Genomic DNA, 24057 nt, shown 5'->3' with positions numbered 1-24057 from the left:
ACCACGGTGCCCAAGGGATAACTACTTGAGGTCGGTCACACATGACCTTTTTGGTGCTAGTTTTTGTGTTAGCTATGTGCTTGTTAAGACATTACCAATGGAGACGGATAGCTGAGAAAAATGTTTGAGCAACATTTGCTGTTGCACAAACGCAATCGTTCTCCATCTTGTTCTATTTCTCGGACATTACTTTATCTATATCACACATTTTTCAGTCTGATCTATCATATCTGACTGTTACCTTCATATTTTCCGTATTTTTATCCCCACAATTTGTTTAGCTGGTACTGATATGGTGTAAATTATGACCAAGTCGTGCCTGGTCCTACGTTGTAGCTGACTGACTGAAGTCGTACAATCTTTATATCTGCAATTCATCAATATTAGTAAAAATATCAATGCGACTGTAGACTATTGTTATTTGAAGAGCATAATGTTGGGAGTTACCAGGGGTTTACTAGTTAGTGTTCTAAGTTAACTTCTTGTTTTATCGGTTTTGGCGTAAATACATTACATTGTCTTCCTTTAGCTCTTAACCAGGGTTTGCTTCCACAATTTGCAGTCCTTATTTTCATTTGTTTTTACTTCCACCCCTGTTTACCTTCGTTAGTGTCTTTGTTTTTACTCGTATTTTCCCTCTCCTTGGTCACTTAATTGTATCGAGTTTAACACTAGCGTTTTAAAAGAGTAGATTTTCATGCCTAATACCGTGTTCTCGTTTAGTTTTCCGTAAAATTTATATCTTATTCCATCTCTGTCTCTGTGTTGGATTCCATGAAAATTGAGTCAACAAGCTTTCCTCCCAGTCCCTAAAATGTTCCACTCTACCAGTTTCGCAGGCACTTTAAAATGACACCAACGTAGTTTCTTTATGCTGTACATAAAATTTACCAGTTGAAAATATTCTTTTTAGCCTACCAAACCAACTCCTCTGAGCTATTCAGATGGTGATCCGGTGTTTACATATCATCCTGATACTTGGAAGCAATGTACTGCATCTCATTTAAGATCGAATTCTGCTTCTTCGAAGTTGCCGCAAAGTCACTGTCGTGTCCTCACAGCTGCTACAGGTGTCACTCAATTATCAGAACCATTTCCAGTTGGAGGAATTGGAACAACAGATGAACCGGATGGATTGTCCAGCACAAGTGGTAAGTTTTCATGTTGACTGTTTTCACTACTGCACATCTTGAAATATGACTTAAATTCGTTTCCTCAGTGCACTGCATATGACCGAAAATTGTCTATTACGATATTATTAAAGGAACATGTTTCTCAATTACCAACTCTGCAGTCCGACCACTTGAAGTCGTTTTATCCTCCACCCCCACTGACGCTACTATGTTGTGATACGACTTAAAATCAAAGTTATTCTGCTAGTTGAATTGATAAAATAAAGTTTCCCACAAACAACCAGTAGTGCCAATGATCATGTTTTATCATTTTGAGATTTTCTTTTTATTTATTTATTTGAACACATAAATATTGGTACAGGGGGGCACCAAATATATATGCGCCACACAAAACAATGAATATTCGAAGAGAAAAAAACGAACAATAACGAACACATTACTGTAAGGTAGTGTAATAATAATAATGGGGGAAACGAAAAGGTACAATCACAAGAAATCTTCCAGTTAAGGAAGATACCTTTCTTTATGAAGAAAGTAAAAGAAGGTCACAGCAGGATCACCACTAGCTTCTATTCTGAGCCATATCTGATAACGTCTCTAACCACTGTGTTTCATCATCTGTAGGTTCCCAACCAGTAAGTCGTGAAGGACCAATACAAGCCAGTCCTGCACGGCTTTCTTTCATACCACTACGCCATGTCAAACACTGACCACCTCTCCGCTTCTTCCAACCAGTCCCAGAGTCGGCAAATAATGCACGATGTGGAATTCTCTAGGACGACATTCGTAGAACACATCCAATCCACCGAAGTCGATGTTTAAAGATGGTGACACCAACTGAGTTATCGTCTCTGTGCCCGAACACACGATGCCGAACCTCTGCATTGTTAACATGGTGTTGCCACTGGATGTCGGCAGTCCTTCGGAGACGGCGATGATCGAACACAGAGAGACGTCTAACATCCTCAACTCGGAGAGGCCAGGTTTCACAAGCATAGAGCAAAACTGCTCTCACCAACGCGTTGTAGATCCGACCTTTTACAGCCAGACTGACATCACGAAGGCGCCAAAGGTGGCCCAGATTGGCATAAGCCGACCTGGCTTTCACTATGCATGCATTGATCTCATCACTCACACCCCCACCAGCACTTATGCAGCTACCCAGATACACGAACTTCTCGACTACGTCTATCTGCTCACCATCCAGGGTGAGTACAGGATTAGAATCCTGCCAGTCTTGTAGAAGTACTTTGCACTTAGAAGGTGCAAAGCACATACCATACCTACGGACACTGATTGCCAACTGATTAAGTGCGGATTGCATGGCTTGGGCATTATCGCACAGCAAGACAATATCGTCCGCATACTCAAGGTCGAGGAGTCTTTCTCCAGGCAGCAGACCCACACCACCATTACTTACATCCATCAGAGCTGTTTCCAGAATGTCATCGATGGCAAAGTCGAAGAGGAATGGTGATATTGTGCAACCCTGCCTAACCCCACTGCTCGAATGGAACAATGGGGAAAGGTGGTTGTATGCCCTCACTCCACCTGAGGTGTTTGTATATAGGGCCTTTATGATGTTAATAAACTTCTCAGGCACACCCTTCTTCAATAGAAAATCCCAGAGAACAGTCCTGTCCAACGTATCGAAGGCAGTCCTTATGTCAAGAAACACTACGATTGTTGGCCTTTGATAAGTATGACGGTGTTCTAACATTTGGCGGAGGGTGAAGATATCAATACACCCTCGACCGGAAAGAAAACCAGCCTGCTCCTCGTGAGTCAATCTTTCTCGGGTTTTGAACAACCTACGAAGTATAACGGAAGCCAACATCTTGGACGCAATCGGAAATAGACTTATCCCTCGATAGTTGTTACAGGAACGACGTGAACCCTTTTTAAAGATAGGGACAACTACCGACTCATTCCATGACTTTGGTACACTCTCTAGTTCCCAGACCCCTGTAAACAACGTCGTCAGTTCGTTAGCCAGAAAGTCACCACCATCTTTAAAAAGGGCCGGAGGTAAGTCATCTGGGCCGGGTGATTTGTAGCGCTTCAAGAGTTGGAGTTCCTTGAGGACTTCCGCCTCATTTCGTGGATCAGTCGTCACCGGCCATGGAGAGCAGGACAGTCCGACCGATGTTGCCGGAGCAACAGGCCAGTTGAACTGCCCTTCGAAGAATTTCGCCCATAGTTCAAGACGTCGACATATATTGGTGATTGGCATTCCGTCATCCTCACAGATTGTTTCGCGCACACCAGACTTCTTGCTGCCAGTGGCTCGGATGAGTTAAAAGAGATTCCAGCAGTTACCAGATGCAACTGCTGCTTCCAGTTCATTAGCACACCCCGACCACCGGACGTCTCGGTCCTCAAGCAAGCTTTGCCCGATTTCATTGCGTAACGTCCTTCGTTTGTGGTCAAACTCACGGTGACCCGGAGTAGACCGACGGGCTCCAATGAGTTGTAAGGAGCCTGAAAAAACCCAGTGCTTATAAGCGGAACGTTTCGCAAAGCCGAGTCTCGGATAGAAAATTGAAAGGTCTTTATATTTACGTCTAAGTCGTATTCAGACCTATCTGTTGTCTGATCTACATAATTGTGCGAACGTTGAAGGCAGCCAGTTTAAATAGTGCACATGGTTTCGGAAAAACTGCTTCAGTATTCGTATTTGGTGGTAGCATACAATTTTCAACCAGGCAGTGACTCGAGAGCGTTTAGATAGAACCGAGTTTCCACCATAGGCGAGCTGTTGCATAAGTGGAAAAATAAGGATTCATAAAGTGGGAATAAAAGTGAATAAATGACGTAAAAGAATAATAATGTGAATCGTTTGATTGTTAATCGAAGGAAGACAAGTATTTTCCACAAATATTGACATATCATATTTGTGTGTGGGCTGTGATACTGCCCGGGTGCCCAGACCGAAGCAGGTGGTTATCTTAGGGGGCCACACCCCGAGCCTTTGACCTAAAGGTCTGACCCACAAGGCAGTTCAGCATCGTGTGGAGGTGCAGTCCCATGATAGCCGGTGACCAACGATTGGTTCATACGCCGTTTGTTTCCGCAGGATACTGGAGCCCATGTGCACCATTGATTTGGGATCCGGTTTAAGCTCCGAACATTCGCTTTTCGTCCTTTCATTTTCGTAAACAACACCCCCGCCACGAGAAGGCATTGAATAAGACTTCCCTTGCAGAGGCTGTATACGCGTGTCCGTGTGAGAGCATTTCGAGAGGGAGGGCGGGCACACCACACTCGGCCATACCAGGGTATTTGGGGGCATCATTTTGAGGAGAGGCAACAAATGTCAGTTAGGAAAACGTCTTACCCCAAGCGTTCCTGTACTCGACACTGACTTTCTCTAAGAATTGAAGAGCACTGTACAAATGGTAGCACTTCTAAAGACATCCAAATAAAAGACCTTAAGTGGATATTCACTAGTTTTTACTCCATTATTGAATAAAGCGACACTGGTTATCAAATTGCTTTTTAAGTTAATTCGAAAAATATGGTGAGAAAGTGATGATCACGCTGTGCACTTCTACTGTTACATGTTACTCACCAATGAACCTTTTTCATAATCAACTTCTATCTTTCCATGTTTCTTCAAATTTCTTCGTCCTCCCATATCCATAGATTTTATCTTATTGATTCGAAATTATAAGGTTGTACCCCTAAGTTCGTTAAACTCTCCAAATGGACTTACAAATGGGCTAGTACATGGCATACAAATTCATGAATGTAAATCTCCACATCCCAAGTCAGGATAGCGAAATGAAACTAATTAGATGGATAACCAAAGAAATAAAAGTAATCACATTGATAATAGTGGTAAAATACAGTCAAACGTAACAAATCGAACTGGGAAATGGTGGGAGGCACCGAAAAAGATGGAGATCGATTGCGTTCGTGCAACGACAACCGTTGTTGAAAAACATACCCCATAGTATTCAACCGTTGATAACGATTATGCCGAAAATACAGTTAGATAGCATGGATTTTCTTACATGACTCAAGTCAACAGATAAAAACTTCGTCAATTGATGTCATGACTTTGCTCCGGTTAACAATAATATTTCCCTACATATTATCCTTGCCGGTATAGTACATCAAGAAAGGTGGTGTTTATGCATAACACTTTCAAGCGAACTTGATCGATGACTCTGCGTTACACCATAAACCAGTGCTTTCTATTTTAAATAAGTTTCATATGTAGTCGCCCTAAAAATCAACTGTGAGAACATATGAATTTTACACACACCCCATACATTCAGAAATCACGTTTCACAAATGTACTATAGTTGATATTAGCATCCTTTTGAAGTTTTTCCTGCCATATCACCTATGATTTATGAATGCCATTGGAGTTAGAGTACTGCCACAAACAGTCGTTTTTGCGTCACTTTATACAGAGTGATGAATACAGAAAGTGTTACACATCACTGTTTTTCAAAAATGCGTAACCTTATTGGGGATGTCTGAGCGATGACCTTTCTTTTGTCCGGTTTCACGAAGCAGACTGCCAAAAGACTTGTCGATCATTGGAATCAAGTGCTCCTTTTGATTCATAAAATACAACCTCAATTTTACCTCAGTAAGCGTGCCCTTATTTCAGAGCCTGCGGATTAAATGCTAAGCCTAAAATATACCTGGCTTTCCTATATTTGTTGTCCTCGAGTTCCCATTGGCAACTGATCAGTTTTGAATGTTAAGATCTCGGAGATGATATAAATCAAATTGATTTCCCTATGGTTATCGCTGAAAGATTCGTATTTTCTTGCAAATTGTAATGATTACGAATCGAGGCCGGCTAGATATGGTTACCGTATCTCTCTAACCATCATAAAGAAACACCTGGAACTAAATTATCATAGCCTGCTGTTCTCCCATAGTTCAAGTCACTTATATTCTCAATCCCTTCAAGAGTTGGAGGGGAGACCGAAGATTAACCTCAAGCCTGTTTAATTTTCCCTTCCGTCTTTATAATCACGTAATTTGACAGTAGAGTCTATAAAAAACTTTTCTTCGGGATTTTTTCACTAACTAGTAACTTTTTCAGTAGTTACCTTATTACTGTATTCGTACTTTTAATTGCGTACTCTTTAACTGTAAATAGTTCTGTTTGCACTATAGAAATGACTTTGTATTTCCTTACATACTAAATACTATTTATGAAAGTAAACTGCCTAGTTTATTCCAGACCGGCCTGCTTCTTTAAATTGTTCTACTGTTTTTTTAACATTTGTTATGATGAAGTACATTTCCAGAATATGTACTATGAACCTATTTTTAATCCACCTTTCACTAAAAGCACAATGTATTATTTTGACCTCATTATTCCATTTGAATAAATACGTTTGATTATTTGTTATATTTGATGCTTAGACTTATATATGATAAATGTAAGTTTCGTGAATCAGTGGTTCATTGCCCATCATGCGCTAAACCCGCAATACCAGCCTGTTAAAAACTACCAAAGAAAGTTGATAGCACTTGCCAAAACAAATCATCCCTCAAACTGTAAATTACAGACGACAAGCTTATTATTATTTTCCCATCACTGAGACTCGTTTATTTAGTGTATTATGAGTCAAAATTAGCTCTTATCACTTCAAACTCTATGTTGTCAGTCTCCGATAATCGGCTATAAGAAAAAAAGAGTATCAGTAGTCACAATAACTTATCAAGTACGCACCACTGGGTTTCAATCCGATCATTCACTAAAAAATTGTTTTCTGTTTTTTAATCATATTCCGAAAGTAGCCGTTACCAATTAAGTTTAAATGGACATAAGCTTTCACTGTATACTTACTTGTACTACAAAGACATTTTTCTTAAAATATCAGCCATTTGATGAAAGACTTATCATTTCTGAGAATTAAACATCTCTCAGTATATTCATTATTTAATTAAAACATATCATTTCTATCAAGAATTTTTACAAAATGTCCCTTTACATTTTCCGTTACAGATGATGTTTGTATGGATAGTTCAAGTCAAGACAGCTATTCGGGGAATACAGCTCCCGTTCGTACGAATACTGATGTTATGCACATTTTGAACGCATCCCTTGGTTCTGAATTTAATAGCAATGTGGATCCTGGGAACAATAAATCTCAGTATTCTAATTGTCGTTTGAGATCAGCTCTACTAACACCTTATTCTCCTGGTTCTGAAATACATTCCATTAACAGTGTTAGGCACTTGAATCATTTTTTGAATAAGGATCTCTCCACTTCTAACATATCTCTTCAACAGAGACCAGTTACCGAAAGTATTCAACCCGAAATATTTTCTAATAGTACTTCATCACAACGACTACTGGAAGTTCTTTCTAGGCCATATGAAAATTATGATGATTTAGATCAACGTAACTCTAAGTTTCGAGCATCTGAAAGCCCTCAAAGTACTCCAACTGTTCATCAAACTTCCTGGAGTGCGCCTCCGTCTGTCTCATCCAGTAGTTGTGCTACTCCGGATAAAGAATGTTGCGATATACCGAATCAAAGTGAAATTCCCCAACCAGTTCGTCCAACACGTTTCAGTTGTTCAAGTTTACCCGTAAAGAAACGCAAGTTGGATTGGAAACAATCAGATAATTGGTTCCCTGATTTACAGTCATCTGATAAGCATTTATGTAAATTTAGGAAAACTCCCAACATTAATTCGCCAGATCTTGTTAGTACTACTGGTTTTATGACGACACTAAGTCATGATAATCTCACATACTGTTCATCGAGTGGGAGTACCCCAGAAAGGCGGAAATCGGTTGGTGGTAGTATATCTGTATCGGATAGTACTCAGCAGTCTGTCATTTCGAAGACTACCATTCCTCTATTGAGAACTTGTTCTGTGCCTGTAAACAATGAACAGCGTATGAGTAAGTTTCTAAATATTTATTTATTTATATTTAGTATTGCTCAACGTTTTTATTCTAAATCAATGTGAAGCGATTAGATATATGATCATACTATAATAAAATTCCTTAGAACAGCGCTGTCTGAACCTATTTTATTACTCAATGCTTTCTACTTGGATCTCTTTATTTATTTGAACACAAATATTGGTACAAAGGGGCAACAGATACATATGCAGCACACAACAACAATGAGGATGTAAGGTGCGTATAAGAAAAAGCGGAACAATGGCGGACAGAAATTAGTGTATGATAGTGAGATAATAACAATGGGAGAAGCAATCCAGTTAGTAAAAGTGCAACCAGAAAGAACTCTTCCGGTTAAAGAAGTTACTTCCATTTTTTACGAAGTAAAATAAAGTTACAACAGGATCGCCACTAGCTTCTATTCTGAGCCATATCTGATAACGTCTCTAACCACTGTGTTTCATCATCTGTAGGTTCCCAACCAGTAAGTCGTGAAGGACCAATACAAGCCAGTCCTGCACGGCTTTCTTTCATACCACTACGCCATGTCAAACACTGACCACCTCTCCGCTTCTTCCAACCAGTCCCAGAGTCGGCAAATAATGCACGATGTGGAATTCTCTAGGACGACATTCGTAGAACACATCCAATCCACCGAAGTCGATGTTTAAAGATGGTGACACCAACTGAGTTATCGTCTCTGTGCCCGAACACACGATGCCGAACCTCTGCATTGTTAACATGGTGTTGCCACTGGATGTCGGCAGTCCTTCGGAGACGGCGATGATCGAACACAGAGAGACGTCTAACATCCTCAACTCGGAGAGGCCAGGTTTCACAAGCATAGAGCAAAACTGCTCTCACCAACGCGTTGTAGATCCGACCTTTTACAGCCAGACTGACATCACGAAGGCGCCAAAGGTGGCCCAGATTGGCATAAGCCGACCTGGCTTTCACTATGCATGCATTGATCTCATCACTCACACCCCCACCAGCACTTATGCAGCTACCCAGATACACGAACTTCTCGACTACGTCTATCTGTTCACCATCCAGGGTGAGTACAGGATTAGAATCCTGCCAGTCTTGTAGAAGTACTTTGCACTTAGAAGGTGCAAAGCACATACCATACCTACGGACACTGATTGCCAACTGATTAAGTGCGGATTGCATGGCTTGGGCATTATCGCACAGCAAGACAATATCGTCCGCATACTCAAGGTCGAGGAGTCTTTCTCCAGGCAGCAGACCCACACCACCATTACTTACATCCATCAGAGCTGTTTCCAGAATGTCATCGATGGCAAAGTCGAAGAGGAATGGTGATATTGTGCAACCCTGCCTAACCCCACTGCTCGAATGGAACAATGGGGAAAGGTGGTTGTATGCCCTCACTCCACCTGAGGTGTTTGTATATAGGGCCTTTATGATGTTAATAAACTTCTCAGGCACACCCTTCTTCAATAGACAATCCCAGAGAACAGTCCTGTCCAACGTATCGAAGGCAGTCCTTATGTCAAGAAACACTACGATTGTTGGCCTTTGATAAGTATGACGGTGTTCTAACATTTGGCGGAGGGTGAAGATATCAATACACCCTCGACCGGAAAGAAAACCAGCCTGCTCCTCGTGAGTCAATCTTTCTCGGGTTTTGAACAACCTACGAAGTATAACGGAAGCCAACATCTTGGACGCAATCGGAAATAGACTTATCCCTCGATAGTTGTTACAGGAACGACGTGAACCCTTTTTAAAGATAGGGACAACTACCGACTCATTCCATGACTTTGGTACACTCTCTAGTTCCCAGACCCCTGTAAACAACGTCGTCAGTTCGTTAGCCAGAAAGTCACCACCATCTTTAAAAAGGGCCGGAGGTAAGTCATCTGGGCCGGGTGATTTGTAGCGCTTCAAGAGTTGGAGTTCCTTGAGGACTTCCGCCTCATTTCGTGGATCAGTCGTCACCGGCCATGGAGAGCAGGACAGTCCGACCGATGTTGCCGGAGCAACAGGCCAGTTGAACTGCCCTTCGAAGAATTTCGCCCATAGTTCAAGACGTCGACATATATTGGTGATTGGCATTCCGTCATCCTCACAGATTGTTTCGCGCACACCAGACTTCTTGCTGCCAGTGGCTCGGATGAGTTAAAAGAGATTCCAGCAGTTACCAGATGCAACTGCTGCTTCCAGTTCATTAGCACACCCCGACCACCGGACGTCTCGGTCCTCAAGCAAGCTTTGCCCGATTTCATTGCGTAACGTCCTTCGTTTGTGGTCAAACTCACGGTGACCCGGAGTAGACCGACGGGCTCCAATGAGTTGTAAGGAGCCTGAAAAAACCCAGTGCTTATAAGCGGAACGTTACGTTAAGCCGCAAGCGGCTTTACTCGCCATTTTGATGGCGTCATGAAGTTGCCTAGAAGCTAGTTCGGTTCGATACTTACTTGCAACAGAAGTTTCAACCAGCTTGCTAGTATCAATCCGTTGATGGCGGTCACTTTGTTGTCCACTGAAAAGTACGGTAAGATTGGCGCAGACCAGGGCATGATCAGAGTCCAGATAGGTACTCCAAAAGGAGCGGCAGTCTTGCACACAACCACGCCAGCGGTAGTTGATCGCGATGTGACCAACCTGAGTCCAGGCTTGAGATGTAGAAGGGGGACGCCAGGTGGCACATCGGCGATGACTGTGCCGAAAGATAGTGCTGGCCAGAAACAGGTTGTGGTTTGTGGATAGTTGCAGTAGACGGTCCCCGTTATCTGTCCTGCGACCAACGAGTCCCCATCGGCCACCTAGACGACTCTTCTGTGCCTAGACGCACGATCTGAGCATTCAAGTCTCCAGCTAGTACTACAATATCTGTCGAACTCACTTTCTGTAGAAGAACAGTTAACTGGCGGTAGAATTCATCCTTGATTGCATCCAGGCTGCAGTCTGTAGGTGCATAGGCGGATATGACGAAAAGACATCGTTTCTCACACTAATTTCTTTTTAATTTGATGGAATTTTCTAATCTAACAGTACATAACCGACTGTTAATGGAGATCCAATCGATTAGTGCTGCCTCAGTTCTAGCGCTTAGTGCGATACCAACGCCATCAAGACCAGACGAAGATGCCACAGGGTCCCCGGATAAACACACGTAAAACAAGCTTTTCGAAGTGACAGATGGAGAGCGAATTTGTAGTACTTCACCAGAGTCTTGAATACGGGTCTCGGATAGAAAATAGACGTAAATTTTAAAACTATAAGGACACAAGCAACCTTATGTTTTGTCCGATCTGTTAACGTTTGAGGAAGCTAGTTTGAATGGTATATATGGTTTATGAAAGACTGTTTCAGTGTTCGTATTCAGTGGTAGCATTCAACTTCCGACCACTCGGTGATTCGAGATAGTTTAGATAGACGAGCTTCTGTATAAGTTGAAAAATAAGGATACACAAAGTAGGAATAAGTGACGTAGTACATAAACAAATAAAAATGAATGTTACCAAATGGATGTGAGTTTTCTGTATTTTAATCGGAGCGAGAACAGTATTTTCATTAATTATTGTCATTTCATTGTATTTGTGTGTGGGCTGTGATACTGCCTGGGTGCCCAAACCGAAGCATGGTGGTTCTCGTTTTCTAAGCGATGTTCGAACTTTTCGTGTTTACAGATTTCTACCCAGTGGAAGGATAAAGCTCACTTGTTTGTCCCATCACAGTCTAAATCTGCTCGTCATGAAGAAATGCTGTTCGCCTCCAAACCCCACTTTCATTGTCCAGCGGTAAAAAACAAATAACACAGCAAAGATCCCACCCCTAATCTGAATTTTACAGGTTGTTCAATTGTGAATTGGATTAAGTGGATCATTTATAAGATTATATTCGTAGTTGAAATTAGTGTATATATCGTAAAAGTAATAACAAACAACCTAGGTTTTCTTCAGGAAAATGCAGAATTCTCTCAATTGCATGAGCCACCCGGTAAAATCAGCTGTCTACGCATATGCTAAGGTCGATTAATTGCATTCATTCATATTGATCGCCTGGCTGTCACTTGGCCTGTGTTTTCAATAATTCCCATGACCTTGTATTTATTGCTAGTGGATAATTTCTAGACATATTGGACATACGACCGCCTGTCTGTAACACTATTCCACATATCGATTAACCTGGCAAGACTATGATTGGTTAACTTATACTCAGGTGGGGGTGTCACTTAAATGCACACGTAGCCAAACTCACAGCCTACTAAATCAATCCCATGAGATGTCCTTTCTGAAGTCTTCTGACACTGAACCAATTTTAGGACCTGTCATCAAGCTAAGTATAGTAAGTAGTTTTCCTAACAAATTGCGCTTGGTTCGCCAACCTTCTAAATCCGGAGAATGTCTATCTGCAATTCCCAACTCCAAAAAACTCGATCTCTCAGACACACTGGAGATACATGACCTTAAGCGATTAAATGATTCAACTATCAATATTTCTCTACGGCTAGGTCCTGAATGATTGGCCTGAAGTAGTTATCCCTTGGGCACCGTGGTCACGCTCTCAGGTCACTAAGACCAACTATAACCCAATTTCTTTTCCAGGCATCCTTAGAAGAACCTTTCCACGGTGTGTAAAACCGGGAAGTGCTAACCACCCTCATACCTCAAACAGTACTCAAGACCAATGAGTCAAAACTAACCACTTGGATATTAGAATAATCGCTAAACAGTCAGTCAGCTGCAACATAGGACCAGACATATACATGCATCGGTCCAAGTCACCATACCTCATTAGCACAACAAAATGAATACCAAATCCATAGAAGTAGTTACTTCAATGGTAGTAATATATAAAAGAAAGATTGCGTATAGGGATATAATACAGGAATAAAGAATTAGTCCGTAGAAAGAAAGATATAAAGTAGCTTTAATCTTACGGTCCAGAGGAAGACAACGAGTGTATACACCTACGCCATTGTGATCGATTCTGAGCCATGTCACTCAGAGTCTCCAAGCATTGGTTACGATAGTCATGCGGACCCCAACCATGTAGTCTATATCTACCAACATGGCTCAGACCAGAAGTTAGTGACTTTATGGACTGATGCCACGTTTTGGTCTGGTCGCTCCTAACTTTCATCCATCCGTCTCCAACACTAGTCAGCATTGCAAGCCGTCGCAGTTGATAGTTGGGCATGCGTAACACGTGGCCCAACCATCTCAGTCGATGAAGATTCACAACCTCAACTGCTCATTTACTATCATTCCGTAACACCCTGAGTCCACCCTCACTATTACTTACCCAGTGGTCCCAGCATATCCGAGAAATATTTCTAAGACATCTGTGATCAAATACTAGTAGCTTAAGAGTGTCTTCTACCCTTAATGACCACGCTTCGCAGTCGTAAATTAGAATAGAGTGAACTGCTGCACAGTATACTCGTCTCTTAATTGGTAGACGGATATCCCGCCTTGTATAGGTCACCTATGGAGATCGTAGTAATTTTAAGAGTTGAGTTCATGATTCCATCTCAGCTAAACCTCTATTGAAAACCTGAAAATAATGGACTGCCGTTTTGTCCTACTATTGGAATTTACGTCAGTGCGCATGCAGAATTCCGCACGTGGGACTCGAAACCTAGTATTTAAACCACTCAGCCGTCATTCGACGGTGTTAATGTCTAACTCCACTCAATCTATGATGTTGCACAACCCTTCGTTCATTGTCTGAGTTGGATTTCTGTCTTGCACCCTACATGGATTGAACTCTACTGGTCACGCTTTCTCACTAGAACCCTTGTAAATCCATTTTGAAGCTAGTCACTAATGAGCGCATGATTATCAGGATAGGGTGTTACAGAGGCCGAAGGCTCTTTGTTCGAATTACTTACGGAATCGTGGATGCGCACTTCCGAGGAGTCCCATACTAGGCCGAAACGGCCGTTTTGGTTTTCATTGGTTGACAGAGGACTTCAACTGATAGAATTATTATTAGTAGTGTTATTCTAAGTCATGAAAATAAACGCTGTAACAATTTGATCTGATTTAGGTGAAGTATTTTCAGCTTATATAATAGATAGTATATTGAAAACCAACAGAATTAGTTTTGCTGTAACACAACCTAGGATTCACAAGTTGGTGGCTAGTTTATCCTATAAAACCACTTCGGACATAATATACGTACATTGTAATGTCAAATAAAATAAATAAAAGGTATTCACTTCATCAGCTTTGTGATACCGGTCTCCATAAGCAGTATTTTTCTTTCTGACATAAAAGTGTTTTGAAAAATGTGAAGACTTAGTTTTGTTGTGCAATATTAATTTCGAAGTCACCATAACTCTAGCATTCATCATATTTCCTTTGCTTTACCAGTCGTATGCATATAAACAAATCTTGAACATTTAAATGCAGTTACATTGTGCAGTAACATGTGGATATTAGGGGCAAAATAATTTAAAATAATAGTAATACCAAAATAGAGGAATCTATACACCATAGAAGTTCAAATTCAAATAAATGAATATTTGCTCTATGACGACTTCTAACAGATCAGATGTTAAGATGAAATAATTTTAGTGGAGTTATGTTCTCTGAGCTGAAAGGTTCATTCGTGAAATTTTCTTTATCTTACTAGACATACTAGCACAAACTTCAGATAGATGTGAGCTATTCATATTCTTCTAAATATGACTAATATCTCGTTTTGTTAACACGAAATTTGATTGGTTGGTGGTGTAAACACTTGTTCTGTTATTGTTTACAATTCTATTTTGATTTAATGTTGACAAAACAAGCTCTAAGTCATATGTGAAGAAATTCAACTAGCTCACTTTAGTTTGAATGTAGTACTGATAATGCTGTCTAGAAAGAACGAAAGTCTCGCTATCATTGATTTAACCTCTAATCTAACCGTAAAGTAGGTCTCCGAAAATTTTTTTCACTTAATTCCTATTCGATTACATAGTTCAAATAGTCGATCATAGTAATGATGATAACTAAGTAACGAATTTTTCTTCACTAATAACCATAATCACTGATATACTCGATTGTGATGATCATTCTATAACTATCACTAGTGTATTCAAATGGTACACTTGTCAAAAGGGAAATTGCATGTAGTTTCTCTAATAACTATGTAAAGCAATCACATTGATGATAATCCTTCAAAGTTTTATATCTAGATTGAATGAAATATATAGTGTTAATATAAACTTGGCTACTTTTTAAACTGATGTAAATTTGTATCAGACCCGAAGTTGCTTACCCGCTTACTCGTATATCTGAATAACCTTACTGTTAGAAACAAAATTATTATTATTATTATGTAATATATATTGTGATCAGTATAATCTAAATATGCTTATTTTTTCTAACCTTTTTCATTAAAAACTATGCTAATGCTCGTCATTGCTTCATTGTTTCTTTTCCAGTTCATTCATCAAAACTTTTAGATAATTTGACACTTTCTAAACATTTAATTGAAGAGAAAAAATCGTCAATAAAAACACCTTATCAAAATCATTTTTCTGTTCTTACTCGTACACTAACCGGTTCGGATAATATTAAAAGTCATATTAACAGTTCAAAACAATATTCCTCTGAGTTGACAACAGTGTCAAATGGTTCGGATTTTTCAAAATTATCAAAAGATAATATTTTTAATAGTAATGATAACAAGAAGAGGAAATATGCCACTCTTTCCAGTGTTGATTTTTGTACTACAACGGTGGGTAGCAACTATTGTCCCGGTGTTTTTAATAATAATAATAATATTAATAATAATAGTGATGAAGACTCGTATATTTCAAAAATCAATCATTCAACGACATCTTCCACTATTCATTACAATGCAAGGAAACCGATAACAGCGGATTTATTATTTCGTTCACCACATAGTACCCATAAACATCGTTCTCATACCCAGAATAACAATGACAATAGTAGTAATCAATTAACACTCTCTAATGCCTCTGACAACATTCATAATCGTAATGAAATATTTGATTATACAAATGAAGTTCATCAACATCATTGTTTCTTAAAACTACAAACTGCTAGAACTGTAGAAATGGATGTATCCAATATATATAATAATAATACTAATAAATTAAATGGATCCGCACCGGTGGTAGAACGCAAACACAATGGTCTTATACAAACTATACCGCATAATGAACATAACAATACTGTATCACATCAATTATCTCACACACTCAAAGAAGATACTGTTTATAATTTTAATACAATTTGTCAGAAACAATCTAGCAATTCGGACAATAGTAATGATATCATATCAGTTCAAAACAGGAATAATCTTGTTAATAATTATCAACAATTATCATCTGTTATTAGTCAGTCAACAATGCTTCCTGAATATGCTGTTACTACTACCTCTAATCCAACAACAACTACTGATGTTATTAGTCATAATCTTAATACTTATGTAAGTAGCTATTGTTTTCTGTGTTCGATCACTGATGATTTTCTTGAGAAGTGATGGGAATGGTTTATACATTGAGTTATTTTCTCTTAGTAAATGTAAAACTCTTTTGTAAGTTCATCTACTTCAGCTATAAATATTATCCGTTGTTTCATAGAACAAATAATAATAATAATAATAATAATAATAATAGCTTACTACTATTTTATCATAGAAATTTTTGAAGCATTACTTATTATCTAGTGCGCAACATTAGGCGCAAATTTGTTGAAATTGTGTGAAATTATTAGACGTTATGTTTCGTTTCACCTTTGAACTATTCTTCATTTCTTTGAACATAATTGTAGAGTCAAATAGTTCATTCATTGTAGTGGAGCAATGACTCAGTAGTTAAGGCGTTCAAATTTAAGCTATTAAGTAGCAGGTTCAAATCCCTATCTGCCTGTTACGGTTTAGGAAACCTGCTAGTATCACTAACCCTCATGTTTAGAATGCGGGTCACCATAGTTCAGGCTTATTAAAGTGATTTATCATGGTACCTACACAAGGGGAAAAGCAAGATCCGAAAATAAAACAGCGAGCGCCAATCTAATCACATTTGATAGAGAAGCTCTGGAAGAGGTGGTAACTTCTACGTAACTGGACAGCATCATTGATAAACAAGAAGGATCTGATGTAAATGTAAAGGCACAAATCGGCAAAGCAATGACAGAACTCTTGCAATTGAAGAGCATCCGGAACTCGAAACAACCGTCAACCAATACTAAAGTCAGAATTTTCGATGCAGACATCAAGAAAATCCTATTATGTGGAACTGAAACCTGGAGAACTACAATTATCATCAAAAAGTTGTCTACACAAGATACTCCATATCGGTTGGCTAGATACCATCAGCAAATAACCTGTGGCAGAGAAAAAATCGGTTCCCAACTGAAGAGGAAATTAGGAAAAGACACTGAAGGTGTACAGGGCATGCATTGTAGATATCATTAAACTGCATCACAAGTCAAGCTCTAATTTGAAATCCGCAAGACATGAAAAAGAAACAGACCAAAAAACACATTGCGCCGGGGAATGGAGGCAGACATAAAAAGAATGAGTAACAATTGGGAACAGCTGGGAAGAAGGGCCCGAAATAGAGTTGGTTGGAGAATCCTGTTCAGTTACGAGGGATAAAAGGCGTAAGTGAGTAGCTGTACCTACCTACCTATCCAAGCTTGCATCTTAAACAATGTTTAAAAAATTTTACTTAGATTTTTTATGTAACATATGTTATATGTCTAGTGCTTCACAAAAACATGATTTGCTCTTAGGTTAATTTAAAACAAGCTAAAAATAAAATAGTTATTATAAACCTATTCTCTTCATTGATCCTGCTAACATGTTTTTATTATATATGGTATTATCCTCGTTTGAAACTACACATTCAGTAACGGATTAGTCAGTCACTCAGTGGGACTTTTCTTTCTCTACGCATCCTGCACTACAAACCAGAATCCCATATTTCAAGTTTAATTATATTTTATAGGAATTATAAATATGAAAGAATAATCAGGTATATATATTTTTAATGTTTTCATAGATTGATTCAAGCATCAAAAGTGAGTGTACACGTGTTTCTGTAAATTCCAGTCCTATGAAATCAATTATGCCAGAATCTACAATCAATAAATCACCTACGGAACAGTTGAAATATTCACATGGAAATTTACCTAATGGTGCTACCACATTATCACCATCATCATCGTCTGTGTTAGCGAATCAAATGAATGTCAACGGTGCACATGTTATTATGATGCTTTCTCCATCTATCACAATCCCGACATCTGTTCATTCATCGTCAGCTAATCAGATTAGTACATCATCATCATCATCATTTTCAAATGTTCAACAATCTTCTTCCAATTATAATAACAATAATAATTCTAAAATCATACCACATTCATCTAATTGTTCTCAAACTTATACTACCCCCGCCATCACTACATCAAACTTTGTAAGTAGTAGTAGTGGCACGTCATCTTTCCCCTTACTTTTAATCTCTGCTTCTTCATCGGCCAGTGCGGTTGCATTAGCTGAGGCTGCTGCTTTAGCCACAGGAGTACCGTCGACAAGTTTTGTACCCGTTCCTGTACAAGTCACTACCTATGTCCCTCCAGCATCATCAACAACAATCACAACAACACGATCAATAAAAAATGAAGAGCATAATGACAAATTAAATAATCAATGTAAAATTTCCAATTCATTGAATAATGAAATTAACACCATTTCAAATCAACATTTTATTCTGTCAGTCATGGTGACTGATAATCATGTTCATAACGATGATGATAATAATAATAACAATAATGGCAATGGTGATAATCAGAAATCATTTTCAGTTCAAAGAAAAATCCCGTTTGTCTTAAGTACACCTAGCTTCCATTCAAATGTCAATAATATTCAAAATGATAGAAATATCATTACTGATGGTAAACAACATCATTCCACTCCATCAGTATTAAAAGATATTTCATTGACTAACACATCTGATGATAACGTTTATGATAGTAAATTGACCCATCAAGCTGTATAATGTAGCTGATGATGATAAAAACTGAGGGGGGATAGGCAGCATGAAAATAGAAAGTGTCACTTAATTGATAAAGGAAATGACAAATACAATCTCTATACTTGTAAACTGAAAATATGCCTCTATCCCTACTACCATTACTATTGCTTTTGTTGCTACACATAGCACAGTAGTATTCAAATAAAGGTCTCTTTATACTTATCAGTGTATTCCCTCGATCTTCTCATTAACTATTACTTCAACCAAGTGATTCGTTCACCTGAAATAATTCTCTTTTGATCATTACTTTTTTTAGCTTTCCTTCTATATTTATTCCATTTATCGTCAAAGTAATCTCTTTTTTATGTTAATGTGTACGTGTGTTCATGTTTAAATGTTCCTACCATCAACTGTCACATTTCTTCTAGACAAATAAGATCTACGCTTTTTTATTATTAGGTGTCGAATAATTACTAATAGGCTATCAGATCACGTTAATTATCTTATACATTTTTCAGTTTTCTTTATCGTTTTCTTGTTTTTACAAATTATTTGTATATTTAGGTTCCATTAAAAATCTATCATCATGGCAACTATCATCATTAGTGTTATTATCATTTTTGTGTGACCTCTCCCTCACTACGCGCCTATACACACATCCATCGTACGTTTGCTATTCTCTCACCACTATCACTCTTACTGTGTTGTTTCCTTCCTTAAATACATGTAAACGGAATATACCTATTGAGACAAAATAGGGAAGATATATATGTGCTAAACTATGTGTTATCACTGTGTGCACTATTTTCTGGTATATATCCAGTTTTAGTTTACACAGTATCAATATGTTACGTGTAAACACAAAATCCCCTTCTTTGCTGTCTTTTCTCTCCATCACTAGTTAATAAGAAAAAGTGAAATGATATTTTGAACAATTGAACAATCCCACCGTGCTTCTGTTTCCTTTCTTTCTAATTCGTTTATTTCTGGTTTATCTGGTTTTTCAACATACCACGTTTTACAATTCATTGGGAAGATGGGCAATTATATAATATTATTATAATCACTTTTTCATGTGTTTGTTTTTTGAATTATTCCTTACTGGATTATTACTACTCTGTGATGGGCGCGGGAACTTCGAGCGATACAATTGTTATACCAAAGCAAAATGTATTAAACATATTGAAGAGACTATGCTTCAAGGAAATGAAATTGCATTTCTCCCTCTCTTTCCTGTTCATCGTCATCAACGCTAGACATCTAAAAACAATATCATATCACCCGGTTCACATATTAGGCTCATATTGTTATCCAATCTATATCATAATGTTTGATTCTTTTATCTCCTTCCTGTTCTCGCCCCCACTCTCCAACTCAAATCACATGAGCTAACCTTGGTGTCTATTGTAGACACCAGCTAGTTGTCAGTGATGAGATACTGTTTGTCTCCTCTCCTATTAATTATTTCATAAATGATTAATTGCCATTTTGTTATATTTTTTTCAATAAGGGAATTTATTCCTATTTCTACATTTATGTGTAACATCACTCAATTTTTCTTATTAAAGAAATACAAAATATGACTTTTCAAGTCCATCATATTTACTGCCACTACTCTCCACTCACTCATCTACTTGTGTTAACACAAAAGGGGAAAAATTCTAATTCTCGAAAAAATATACAGGTAGGTAAAATGGTCTGAAATGCGGCGTTTATTACGTGTTATTATTGTTTATTCTTGCTGACGTTATTTATCATCAATCTACTCGTTCTTTTACCAAATACTCTACTCTTCTTGCCTTTTTTTGTTCACTAATTGTTGCGATTCCGCGGTAGTTTTCCTCAAACTTCTTTATTTGTTGTCTGTTCCTCATCTTTATGTGTATGTATGCGTGTGGGTACTTTCACTCACATTTGTGTATGTTTATCTGTTTGGTGATTTTTTTAACCATAAATTGACGATTACGATGGTATTAACGATTTCGGATAATTCTTCATTTTCTCCTCTTCATATTTTTGTCAAATGTGTTAATGCTTTTGTGTGTGTAAGTATGAATAAAATATAAATTATCTTTGAATACAGTAATATTTGTGTTATGGCGTAATTTATTTCTTAAGTTCAATAAATTTTAAATAGGAAACAATGAGGTTGAAATTTTAAAAACAAGTAATTAATAGTAACGATCCTAACTATCGTCCATCTGAAAACTGGATATTGGTTGAAGAGTGGTATAAATTCATAAGGGTGTTTACTTTTAGCATCGGAGAATACAGAAAACTGTTGGTTTAGTCCTTGAGGTTTTTTACACCAGCAATTCATGGTTAGATGTTTCAAGTAATTTTATTTAAACCATGAACCAATCTAAGACAACCACTGAAAACTTAGAGGCCACTTCATCCTAGTATGAGACTCCTCAGAAGTACGCGTCCATCACTCCACACCTTGTAATCGGACCCAGGACCTCTCGCTCCAACGCTTAAACTCTGGACCACTGGTCCGCTATTCAATGATGTACAACCTTAACTTCAGTCAGCTCACCATATTGCGCCGCAGTTTTCCATTATCTTCGGTAGGTAACCTCACACTAGCCACGGTTTAGCTTCACATCTCACAAAACTCCGGAAATTTTTTTTCAAAGCTAGTCGCTCCGGTTGCGAGGTTGTGGGTGTGTACTGCTGGAGAATCCTAGGCCACGACGAAAAGGCCTTCTAGGTTCTCAGTGGTTGTCTGACTTAGATCAGTTTCTAATTTCAATGAAATCCGACAACCGCGTAATGGCGTTGAGTAACGGTTGGAATGCACAATTCAATCTTGTCTTTATTGGGCGCTTGGTTGATCTGTAAGGAAGGCGACGGCCTAGGCTTTAATACTAGGAGTTTAGTAAGGATGGGTACAACCCATAAATTTATTTAGACTCCTAGACTGCACGGTGATATTTTTCAAGTGAATAACTCTCACTAGCCTAGTCATGCTTGAATCTCACCTATCTTGTAGTTTCCAAAAAGCATGTAATTTAATGATGCCTTTCTTATCTTTAATCATCGTACCTGGTACCTGACACATAATAAATTTATTAGTTGAATTCATGAGTCATTTGAAGCTAGACCATCATGGAAAACCTGGAAGCACTGGACGGCCATCTCGTTTTAGTATGGGAATCCTCAGCAGTGCTCATCCACGATCCCGCCTCGTGAGATCCGAATCCAGGTGGTCTAGCTTCAATTGACTCATGAATTCAACTACTAAATTTCTATAATGTCCACAAAATCCCTCTCTGAACATAATAAACAAACGAGTAATCAAGCGTAAACTATCAATCTCAACGGCATGATCATTCACAGTTCTTTTCAGACAGATCCAAGGTTAAACATCAATACAACTTTTTTTTCTCGACCGCCAAGCACTTATATGTCATGTTGGAACGATAGCTAAGTGATTGAAGCAATTGGGTTACAGTTTCGATCTAGACTTACTTTTTTGATTTGTGTAATCGGATATTTGCACTAGCCCTCATACAAAAGTCACTCAAAGCTCCGAATACGTGAACCTACAGTCGATTGTTGTTTTTTTACATTACGCAGTTGGCAGTTATAATCGTCTAATAATTCATCGACTGAAAATAACAAATTTGTTATTACTTACTTATTTCCTCCTGTTACTACCAATGGAGCATAGGTCGCCGACCAGCATTCTCCAACCCACTCTGTCCTGGGCCTTCCTTTCCAGTCCTATCCAGTTTTTGTTCATTTTTCTCATGTCTGTCTCCATTTTCCAGCGTAATGTGTTCTTTGGTCTTCCTCTTTTCCTTTGGCCTTGAGGATTCCATGTGAGGACTTGTCTTGTGACGCAATTGGATGCTTTCTTCATTGTATGTACTATCCACTTCCAGCTCTTCTTCCTGGTTTCTTGCTCCACTAGGATCTGGTTTGTTCTCTCCCACAGTACGTTGTTGCTAATAGTTTCCGGCCAACGGATCCGAAGTACTTTGCGTAGACAACTGTTAATAAACACCTGTATTTTCTGGATGATGGCTTTCGTAGTTCTCCAGGTTTCTGCCCCATACAGTAGAACTGTTTTAACATTTGTATTGAAAACTCTGACCTTGGTGTTGGTTGACAGTTGTTTTGAGTTCTAGATGTTCCTCAGTTGTAAATATGCTGCTCTTGCTTTTCCGATCCGCGCCTTCACATCTGCATCAGATCCACCGTGTTCATCAATGATGCTGCCCGAATATGTAAAGGTTTTTACATCTTCCAAATCTTCTCCGTCAATTGTGACTGGATTGGTGCATTCTGTGTTGTATCGGAGAATCCAGCTTTTCCCTTTGTGTATATTGAGACCTACTGCTGCTGAGGCTGCTGCTACACTGGTCGTCTCCTGCATTTGTTGTTGCGTTTGCGATAGAAGAGCCAGATCATCTGCGAAGTCTAGATCGTCCAGCTACATCCTATCTGTCCACTGTATCCTGTGCTTCTCTTCAGATGTTGGCGTCTTCATGTTCCGGTCGGTCACCAGGAGAAAGAGAAGGGGTGAGAGTTAGCAACCTTGCATGACACCGGTCTTTACCTCGAACGAGTCTGTGAGCTGTCCTCCGTGCACAATTTTGCAGTTTAATTCATCATAGGAATTCTGTACGACATTATCTTGTTAGGCACGCCGTAGTATCGAAGGGGCTTCCATAATGTTGTTCTGTCCACGCTATAAAATGCTTTCTGGTAGTCAATGAAGTTGATGTCCAGTGATGAATTTCATTTAATTGATTGTTCTACAATGATTCGTAGAGTTGCGATTTGGTCTGTACACAATCGATCCTTACGGAATCCAGCCTATTGGTCTCGAAGTTGTGCATCTACGGAGTCCTTCATTCTGTTTAACAATACCTTGTTGAAGAATTTTCCTGGTATTGAGAGAAGAGTGATGCCCCAGCAGTTATCACAGTTGCTGAGATCGCCTTTGGTATTTTGACCAGAAGTCCTTCTTTCCAGTCTGTTGGTACTTGTTCTTCATCCCAAACCTTGCTGAAGATAATGTAAAGTAGTTATCGCTACGTCTGCTTTCA

The 24057-nt window shown here is 38.9% G+C and overlaps 1 protein-coding gene across 2 annotated transcripts in view; it reads left to right on the top strand.

The window, feature by feature from the left end:
* The window catches only part of MS3_00005670 (uncharacterized protein), a 28407-nt gene extending 5174 nt beyond the window's left edge, over nucleotides 1–23233 (top strand). Inside the window, exons 4-7 of one of the 2 annotated variants that reach the window (XM_012939948.3) lie at nucleotides 914–1151; nucleotides 7114–8022; nucleotides 15434–16446; nucleotides 18026–23233. In XM_012939948.3, coding sequence (XP_012795402.3) covers nucleotides 914–1151; nucleotides 7114–8022; nucleotides 15434–16446; nucleotides 18026–19021 — 3156 coding nt within the window. In that variant the 3' untranslated portion in view covers nucleotides 19022–23233. Of the gene's footprint in view, nucleotides 1–913; nucleotides 1152–7113; nucleotides 8023–12910; nucleotides 14376–15433; nucleotides 16447–18025 lie in introns of those variants that run through there. The other variant, XM_051213761.1, reaches the window with a different exon arrangement.
* Nucleotides 23234–24057: the final 824 nt, after the last annotated feature.

The sequence above is a fragment of the Schistosoma haematobium genome, chromosome 3 (genome assembly GCF_000699445.3).
Source record: "Schistosoma haematobium chromosome 3, whole genome shotgun sequence".
NCBI classification, from domain to species: Eukaryota; Metazoa; Platyhelminthes; class Trematoda; order Strigeidida; family Schistosomatidae; genus Schistosoma; species Schistosoma haematobium.
The sequence above is the reverse complement of the archived record's forward strand: the minus strand, read 5'-3'. Positions and strand labels throughout refer to the sequence as shown.